The sequence below is a fragment of the Lynx rufus genome, unplaced genomic scaffold (assembly GCF_022079265.1).
Source record: "Lynx rufus isolate CCGP_SWC_20201006 ecotype Redwood Valley unplaced genomic scaffold, mLynRuf1.p SCAF_7, whole genome shotgun sequence".
Classification (NCBI taxonomy): Eukaryota; Metazoa; Chordata; class Mammalia; order Carnivora; family Felidae; genus Lynx; species Lynx rufus.
Genome location: NW_025814889.1, coordinates 44,306,238 through 44,316,132, shown reverse-complemented (window position 1 = coordinate 44,316,132; position 9,895 = coordinate 44,306,238). Strand labels below are relative to the sequence as shown.

At 37.0% G+C, this 9,895-nt stretch overlaps 1 protein-coding gene across 1 annotated transcript; it reads right to left on the bottom strand.

The window, feature by feature from the left end:
* Positions 1-3,989: 3,989 nt before the first annotated feature.
* On the bottom strand, positions 3,990-9,687 carry KLRD1 (killer cell lectin like receptor D1). Its single transcript, XM_047067109.1, has 6 exons — positions 9,484-9,687; positions 8,084-8,176; positions 7,596-7,658; positions 5,919-6,070; positions 4,988-5,091; positions 3,990-4,180 (listed from the first exon to the last, which is right to left on the bottom strand). The coding sequence occupies exons 1-6, from the start codon at positions 9,488-9,490 to the stop codon at positions 4,039-4,041; spliced, it is 561 nt and encodes a 186-aa protein (XP_046923065.1). The 5' UTR covers positions 9,491-9,687; the 3' UTR covers positions 3,990-4,038.
* Positions 9,688-9,895: the final 208 nt, after the last annotated feature.

Here is a 9,895-nt window from a genome sequence, read left to right as displayed (position 1 = left end):
ATGTTTAAATGCAATAAACTATGTAGCAGCACTTACAATGTATATTTTAGGGGACGTTCGTATGGTAGACAGATGACTCTCAAATTCCCATGACCTGGTGTATGTCTATACAGTCCCCTGCCCTCGAGTTTCAATGGGATTTATGAAGGTGATGGGGGGTTGCTCTGTGATTAGGTTACACTAAATGGAAAGATTTGGCTATTTTTCAGGTGTGATTAAGGTTACAAATTAGTCAATTTTTAGTTAGTCAAAAGAGAATATTGTAGGTACACCCGACTTAATTAGTTGAATACTTAAAAAAAAAAGACTCCAGAGGTGAGAAAGAGAGAGGAGTGGGCACCTTCTGGCCTGAAGAAGTAAGCATTCCCAGAGTGACTGTCTATGGAGGGGGCAGCCACTGGGGGGGGTGAGAGTCTAAGTCCTAAGTCCTACAACCGAAAAGAACTGAATTCTGCCACCAGCTTGAATAAAGTTGGAAAAGGACTCTGAGTTTCAGATAAGAATGCAGCCTGGCCAAGACCTTGATTCCAGCCTTGTGGAGCACTGAACTAAGGACTAAGCCAGGCCCAGCTCCTGACCCATAGATACTATGACATACAAACATATGCTATTTCAAATTTCTAAATCTACCATAATTTGATATGCAACAATATGTAACATGTATTACACATATTGAGGGTAATACACCTAGGTACCAGGATAAAATTAAGGAAGGATAAGCTGACTCTTGGCATATTATATTGTTATTTTGTGGGGTTTTGTTTTGAACATTTCTTCGCCCTCTTTCATTAGTTTTACATTCAACCCTGAGATATTTATTCAGCTAGATCCATCCATGTGCATTAGCCCATTTCATAACAAAAAAAAAAAAACAGAGAACAAAAGTAAAATAATGTGTCTCCCCCCCCCAAATATATCAGAAATTACATGTTAGAAGGGAAAAGAGATGTTTGGTAGAAAGACCTTTACATAAAAGAAGTCTTTCCTATCGCAGTGATGACAAAGATATTTTCAGGACGAAGGAAAGCAGCCTGCAGGTAAAAGTGGGAGGAAGAATAGTAAAAATTAAATGTGGTTGGGGCAACTGGGTGGCTCAGTCAGCTGAGCGTCCGACTCTTGATTTTGGTTTGGGTCATAATCCCGGGGTCTTGGGATGGAGCCCTGCATTGTGCTCTGAGCTGAGCAGGAAACCTGCTTAAGATTCTCCCTCTATCTCTCTCTCTGCCCCTCTCCCCTATTTGTCCTCTCTCTTTCTCTCTAAAGTAAAAATAGATAGCTAGATGATGATGATAGATAGGTGATAGAAAGATAGATAGATAGATAGATATAGATGATAGATAGATAAAGTGTGTGCCTGACGGTCATAGACTCAGTGTCACCAATATGATAGGATGATGCTATGAGAAAGACATACTACTGTGGGGGACTAGCACTCTCCTTTCCATCATAAGGCCCGAAAATGATATGGGGTTTGAAAAGAACACCTGAGCTATAATTGGGAGGCTACAGGAATTTTCCCATCTCGATAGAGACAATTCTTGACATAGATTACTCTCTGAAATTAGATCCCATCCATCGTATTTAGCACCTTCTGTTTCCTCATTGCGCTTGAGATCATAATGAATATATGTGAGTTCTCAGTAAAAAGGCAAATTGAGCTCTAGGCACCTCACAGATTCATCCTGGACAAAATTATAAAAAGTAGACTATCCTTGCTTCACTACAGAGAAAACCACTCTAAGTAGAAAAGCAAACAAAAAACCCAGAGGAAAATTGCCTTATGGGAGGAGGAGTGGAAGGTGGGATATTGGGACAGAAAACTAGTGATTTTCATTATTAGCTTATCTATGCTATTGTTAATGTAATTGAATTTTTTGAATTTACATGGACAACAAAGCCCAAACATTTTAAATACCCAGAGAGGGCAATGTGTGTTCTCCTAGTCCAAGTTACACGTTTGATTTATATCATCTTGTCTTTTTCATGATAAAACTTAGTCATGCTTCTCCTAATCTTCATATGAGAATGTGAAAAGTTCACCTGGTTGTCTTATTATATTTATATTTTAAGAACTAAAACACACAGGCCCCTTTCTCTTCCTGACTATTAAAAATCAACTTGAGGTTCTTAATTATTATAATTCAATTGAAATATAGAAATAGAAAGCAAAGAGACACGTCAATATAAAATTTTTAAGATGTACATACAATAGTTTTACAAAAGAGAATTGGCTTTTTATATGTGTGAGATTAGGAAAACCCCATCCAGGTCATAGATACGTGGCCTTATTATGTTCTCACCCCTTCTTTGACACACTCAGAATCCCTACAGTTAAGTGGTTTGTTCCTCCCCCACAGAGAAAGGGAATTGTTCAATATTTGACACAACTTTTAGGGAAAAGGTTTGGGATTTATTAAAGATTAATATCTTCAGTGTATACCTGAGTGACTTTTTACTGATGGATAAGCATAAGGCAAGAGAGATTGTAGAGTGAAAAATTAAGTATTGCAAATTTATGTGATCAGGGCTTAGATTCTATTTACCCTTGCAAAGTCTAAAAGCCATAGATTCCCAAATAGGGAATCACCTATTTGGACAAAGATTCAAAATTGTTCTGCAGAGCTCAAGACCATCAAGAGAAGAAACACAAATATGTTCCCTTCTAAAGTCGGGTGATACACATGAGAAAGATGTCATATGACACTCTAAGCTCTAAATTAAAACAAATAGATATATAGATATCCAGAAAGAACTAAGTTCCAGAAAAGTAAGGTGAAGATAGGACTTTCCAATTCAGTGTGCCTTACAAAGAACTGAAATGACAGTGATACGTATCATTTGACATGAATTATTTTATTTGAATTTCTACAGAGAAAATTTACCAGAATATACACATAAAAATATATTACATGTAATATTGAACATATGCATTAAATCAAAATATTCTTTTCTAGACCTTGATGCTTTATAATTTCAGGTATAGGTGCACAAATTTCATCCATTTTATTATTTATTTATTTATTTATTTATTTATTTTTAAATTTACATCCAAGTTAGTTAGCATATAGTACAATAATGATTTCAGGAGTAGATTCCAGTGATTCATCCCCTGTATACAACACCCAGTGCTCACTCCAGCAAGTGTTTTCCATAACGCCCCTTGCCCATTTAGCCCATCCCCCCCACCCAATCTCTCCAGCAAGCCTGTTTGTCCTCTGTATTTAACAGTCTCTTATGTTTTGTCCCCCTCCTTGTTTTATATTATTTTTGCTTCCCTTCCCTTATGTTCATCCATTTTGTATCTTAAATTCCTCATATGGATGAAGCCATATGATATTTGTCTTTCTCTGACTGACTAATTTCGCTTAGCAAAATACCTTCTAGTTCCATCCACATCGTCGCAAATGGCAAGATTTCATTCTTTTTGACTGCTGAGTAATACTCCACTGGGCATATATACCACATCTTCTTTATCCATTCACCTGTCAATGGACATTTGGGCTCTTTCCATACTTGGGCTATTGTCTACAGCCCTGCTCTAAACATTGGGGTGCATGTGTCCCTTCGAAACAGTCCCTTCGAAACCTGTATCCCTTGGACAAGAACCGAGTAGTGCAATTGCTGGGTCGTAGGGAATTTCATCAGTGTTAAAACACAGGATTTCAAATATATGAAAATTGTGTCCTAAGACATAATTTGAAACATTTTACAGATCCCTAAGGCAGATAATTAGCAACAATACAAGAGGTAAAGTCATATTCTTAGTACTGCTGAACCTTCATTACCCACCCCTTCCACTCCAAGAAACACCTAAATAGGCTGTTGCTTACATGTAAAATTTTTTTAATGATTATTTATTTTTGACAGAGAGAGGGAGAGAGAGAGAGAGAGAGACAGAGCATGAGTAGGGGAGGGGCAGAGAGAGAGGGAGACCCAGAATTTGAAGCAGGCTCCAGGCTCTGGGCTGTCAGCACAGAGCCTGACACCGGGCTCAAACTCACAAACGGTGAGATCATGACCTGAGCCGAAGTCGGAGGCTCAACCGACTGAGCCACCCGGGCGCCTCAGCTGTTGCTTACATATAAAACGGTATGTACTTCCACAGGGTTCATCCAAAGCTCTTAGGTTTGGGCTATACAGTACGCATTTCTTTGTATTTAAATCTTGAATTAACGGCAATCTGTAACAAAAAATAAAATGTTAACATATTAGATAAGGGAATAATATTCAGGAGTAGTGTTTTTAATTAAATGACAGAACTTTTAAAAGCACTTGAATGAGATATTAACATAATGAGCCCATTTTTTTTTACTCAGAAGCCCCGTTTTCACGATTCCAGGGCACAATATTACAAAAACTGTTGTTGTCCCTATAATCAACAGCATTGAGGCCAAAGATTTTCTCTTTCTGCTGTTGTTATTAATGGTTTTGATATATGATATACTTTGCTTCTATTTTGTTTAGAGATGTACCGGCTAATGTAGTCCAGGAAAACAAATCCAAGCATAAAATTTGTCACTGTCTGACGCTGCAAAACCCATGCTTATGAATGAAAATGAGATCCAAAGCTTACAAATATACAGAAAATAAGCTCAGAATATTTGAAATATGGGAGGATGCTGAGAATATCAGGCTTAATAAGATAATAGAAAATAATAGATACACTATTTTCCCTGGACAGCTCTGTGAATGTGAACACCTGTAGATACACATACACATCCGAATGCTTAAACAAGGCAGAAAAAAAGAAAAATGTTGAAAGCTGTTTCATGGTCACAAATACACTAACCTCATGACATTTGAGCATAAATTTGAATGATCTAGATGGAGCTAAAATTCACGTTCTGTTATATCTCCTCTCTTTTCTGTATTTGCATGCCTTAGACAGGTTATCCTTGCTACAGTGTTCCCGAATGTCACATTCTCTGGTGAGATCTACAGATAAATGCACAAAGAACTAAAAAGACCTTGACTGCCAGAAACTTACAGATCTTGGGAGACGTTGGAGTTGTTTTCCCACATCCAGGCACGATGTTTTTCACTGTAACGGAGCCCAATCCAGTAAAAGCTTGTACTGGACCTCATAAAATGCTGATTGGAAACAGAGACAAACACATTAATCTAATCTGAATCTACTCTGGGAATAATGTACTTTTAACAAAGTGGCAGCATCAGATTGAGACTTCTAATCACACAAACTGAGATCATTCTTAATGTCCAGTTTAAAAAGTATAGGCACTTGCCTCATATTTTCTTCCTTATCAGGCCCATTCATTTGTGATCGATAAACAAATACCATTAAATATTCCTTCTCAAAGGAATAAAAAACGTTAGAAAAAAAGTTGGAGTTCTCCTGGAACACCTCCTTCACAGAAGATTACAATCAAATTCAATCCCACATCAACAGTATCTTGAGAAGTAAATTTCATAGATATACTTGACTCAACTTATATTCGGAACAGATTCTTCATGCAGCTTGAGAAGTTTTTCACCTTTTCTTAAATTGAGTAATTTTTTTATCATACTTTCCGTACTTATTGCACATTATATCTCGGAATGATGACAAAAGACATATGTTACAAAAGAAATTATAAATTCAATTTACAAACTAAAACTTACAAACTTGTTTTATTAGTCTTTGAATAAAAATAATGGCCTTTATTTGTTCTTTGAATTCTCTCCAAAAAGTTCCTTGTACTTTATCTGTACTCTAACTTGATATTTATTCCTATGATATAAATCAATTTTACGTAGGTTTTATAATGATTGTTTCAAGGTGTCGCGAATTATCTAAGTCATTAGTTCAAATATAACCATCCATTTACTACCCACTTAAAGATAAATCTAAGTATACCGCTTACTTAGCATATTTTCATACATCAAAAAAAAAATGTAGGAAACCAGAATTAAATACATGCCAATTCATCTGTGTTTTGAATCTGAAGTAGACTGGAATTCTGAGAAGCACAGAAATCACGACTCTCTTCCCAAGTTTTTAATTCAGTAGAAAAGAAGTAGCAGTTGCATTGGTTCCCAATCCACTTTTCTTGGCAAGAACAACAGTCAGCTTCTAGGAGAAAAAAAACCAAAACATACGTGATGACATTCAATTTTTTCAATGCTATTTACCCACCCCAAAATCATCTGTTACTTATGCACCATTTCCCACAAATATTCTTTGAGAATCTACTATGCATACCTTAGTCCAGGGGACATTAATGCAAACAAGTCAGACTTAACCTTTTTTCCTAAAAGCAATTATATTCTAGAGATAAAGTCGGAACTCTGTCATTTCCAATCATTTGTCAATTATATTTCATGATAACTTAGGTAAGTATGCAAGAGAATAAGTAAGTATGTTAGAATATTGGGTAGCAGAGTGTAAATTGCAGGGTGGCTAGAAGAGCTTTCGAGGATGTGACTCACAATTGAGCTCCGCTGTGTGAACTAGATGAAAGAAGTATTTAAGGGAAACTATTTCCTGCGTCAGAAAAGAATATGGCACATTGGGAGAAAATTCCAGTGTTTGGGATATCTTATTTTCAAAATAAAGATAAATGAAACAATTAGCTTGAAGTCTACTCCTACAGTTGGACAGTGATAGCGTCTTGAACATTTGCTATCCTTGGTGATGAAAGTCAAGACACAGGGTAGGCACTCAAATCTTTTTCAAATGAGTGGTGCCGAAGTGTAGGCAGGGTAGAAAGGTAGTGGCTCCCAGGAGCTGGAGAGTGGGGTAAATGGAGAGATGTTTGTCAAAGGGGACAAACTTCCAGTTAGAAGGTGAATAAGTCCGGGGGATCTAATGCACAGAGTTAAGGTCATAGTTAGAAATACTGTATTATATACTTGTAAGTTGCTAAAAAAAAAAAAGTGCATTGTGAATGTTTTCGCCACAAAAAAAGAAATGGTAATTATGTGACATGATAGAGGTACTACTTAATGTTATGGTAGTAACATATTGCAACATATGTGTGTATCCGATCAATTTCTCCTATACTTTCACCTTACACAACGTGATATGTCAGAATCTCATTAGGGATGCAAAAATGCGAAGGGAAGAAAAAAAAAGGTAAATTAAGTGTTACATGATCACAGAAGATGGTGAGACAGTTTGGAGAGCGTTTGGAAAAAATACCTAAAAAATTGGATTTTGAGCTGGCTTTCCCTGGATCAGTAGGGACTAAAATTGCAGAAACATGTGCACTCTATTGTGAGTCAGGTAAGAAGCAGAAGCAAAGTCAAAGAGATGTAAAAGTATGGGTTATGAGCAAACCGGCAGGCGATTAGGATTAACTGTAGTATTTTCTGTAATCTAGTTTTGATTTGTTACAGCACTAATGTAACATGGGCACTTAAATAGGAAAAAAAATGTCATTTAGGTTAATATGTTCCTTATTGCTTAAATAGGTAAAGTATGCACATTCAATGTAATTTAACAGTTTTTACATTAGAGAATAATGAAATGTGACTATCCTACAATTATCAGGCGAACTCGTATTACTAAGTGTACATCATGTTCTGTGTGAGAAAAACAAGAAACTGCTTATTCTATCCTCTACCAACACTAAGGTTTTCCAAAGTATGAAACCTACCTTTCTGGATTTCTGTGGTTAGTCCTGGAGACATTATTGGCTGACTACTTTGTTTAGTAAGCACTGTAAGAAATGATTAGACATTTACTTCTTTAGATGCAAGTTTATGAAATAATGACATATTACACATTAATAAATGAATAAATAAAATTATTAATAAAATTTAAAAAATGAAGCCTTTTAGTTAAATGTTTCATCACAGTTGTGGTCTTTATAAAAACTTGTCTGGAAAAACTTACAATTTTTCAGGGCGCCTGGGTGGCTCAGTCAGTTAAGCATCCGACTTCAGCTCAGGTCATGATCTCATGGCTGGTGAGTTCCAGCCCCGCGTCAGGCTCTGTGCTGACAGCTCGATGCCTGGAGCCTGCTTCGGATTCTGTGTCTCCCCCTCTCTCGCTCTGCCCTTCCCCCACTCACACTCGCTCCCTCTCTCTCTCTCAAAAAAAAATAAACATTTAAAAAATTAATAAAAAAAAAAGAAAACTTACAATGTTTCAGCAAAATCCCCGTAGTAGCCATCAAGGAAAGGCAGATTACTCCTAAGATGCCGGAAATCAAATTCCATGGATTGATCTGAGAAGCTGTGGTAAAGGAGAGGTCCAATGATGACTCAAAAAACAAACCCGGGAGGTGAAGTTCTTAAAAGCAACACAGGGAGAGAGACTCCAAGAAGTTCTTTCATTTGGTAGCCCAATCATCTTGCCAATGAAACAGGAGAATGAGAATATCGCATTCAGAACTCCAGCCAATAGCAACAGCTTTACGTGGTGTAATTTATTCTTTAGCGAGATTATCTGTTAACTCTTCTCCTTTACCAGTCCTGTCTCAGTAAAGTGGATTTACAATTTATTTCCTAATTCAGCAAAGAAGCTTAGGCATTTGGGGTAAGAAGAAATCAAGTAGCATCACGTTGTGTTCTATGGGCTTACGTAACAGATGCTTGTGTTGCTTTTCTCGACAAAACCCACAAGATAATAGGAGTCCCGTTAAGTAGGTGAGAAAACTTAAGATCCATTAATAATGCTATTTGTCTCGAGGTATAAAAGCGGGTATGTATCTAAGTCAGAAAGCCAATGAAAGCTTGGCTAGACCCAGCGTCTTTTACCCAGCATACTTGATCACCCCCACCATAGGACTTGGAAATGTGCCCTTCTATTCATCTCAATGTGTTCTCTGCCGAAGAACTATCTGGCTGCTTGCAGCTTTGTAGAGATTTTTATAGGTAAGGGAACACAGGAGCCTTCTGGACCTAGGCTGGGGAAGGGGGTTCCCCAACCAATGCATGGGTAATACTTCAGTGACCTGGATTCACTTCACCGTACATTAAATTATGATATATAAACAACCATTTTTTTTTTTTTTGCAACAACATTACACTTTCTCCTACCAAAACTTACTTGCTTCTGGGCATTGTAGGCTAAAACAATTTAAAATTGGGAGACTTGGCATTAACATTAGCATCCTCTCGAAGAGTATTGTCACTAACAAACAGTCCAATGTGCCAAACTATTAATCTAGGTGATTTGAGGTGTCACAACCTCAACACTTTAACAAGTGTTAAAAGAACACTTGTAAGCATTGTCCTTAATATGTGGCATTTTCTAGTTACTTCTGCACCAGCGTTATGTGGCTCATAATTTATCAGTTCACATTAGAGTTTAGAGCTATCCCTGTCAGAAGCCACTCTTTAAACCTGCTGGAAAAGCTCCAAAAAAATCATTTCTAAGTTACAGGTGAAGAATCAGAACTGGAAAGTGCTGATACCTGGAAAGCCTAAAAACATCCACTTTTTTCCCTAAAAGCACTGCCCTGATATTAGCCATGTCCATGAGACACCCTTTCTGGCTAATTTCATTTTTAAAAATGCGATGACTTGGGCCTCACATACCTGCCATAAGGAATGTTCCAGTGTCGACGCTGGCAAAGCACAGTTTGTGCTTAATCAAGAAGAATGGTGTTGTGTTGGTTCACGGAGCCGAGCTGGAAGCTAAAGAATTCAAAAGTCATGTATGAAGAAACTTAACAGAAAAAAAGAAAAGAAAATGATATATTCGGGCAGTTCTTGAATCTTCTATTGGTGAATGCATAGTATGAACAAGAAGCAGTAAAGTCACCTCTAAAATGTTTCCGGAAACACAACACAGGAAATTCTCACCATACGCGTGTAATGCAAACGCTTTGACTATTAGAAAAGAAATGAGAGGGATTTTTTTCTAAACATATGAACATCAAAGACGTCTTTAAAAATCATTTGGAAAATGGGAAATCTGGGGTTTTCATCCTTTGAGCATACTGGTAAT

What these genes read in the sequence shown, in the direction of transcription:
- KLRD1 (XM_047067109.1), bottom strand. An exon ending in AACCACAGAAATCCAGAAAG is followed by an intron (nt 6,071 to 7,595) that starts GTAGGTTTCATA and finishes TTTTTCTCCTAG; the next exon opens with AAGCTGACTGTTGTTCTTGC. An exon ending in TCCAACGTCTCCCAAGATCT is followed by an intron (nt 4,181 to 4,987) that starts GTAAGTTTCTGG and finishes TTTTTGTTACAG; the next exon opens with ATTGCCGTTAATTCAAGATT.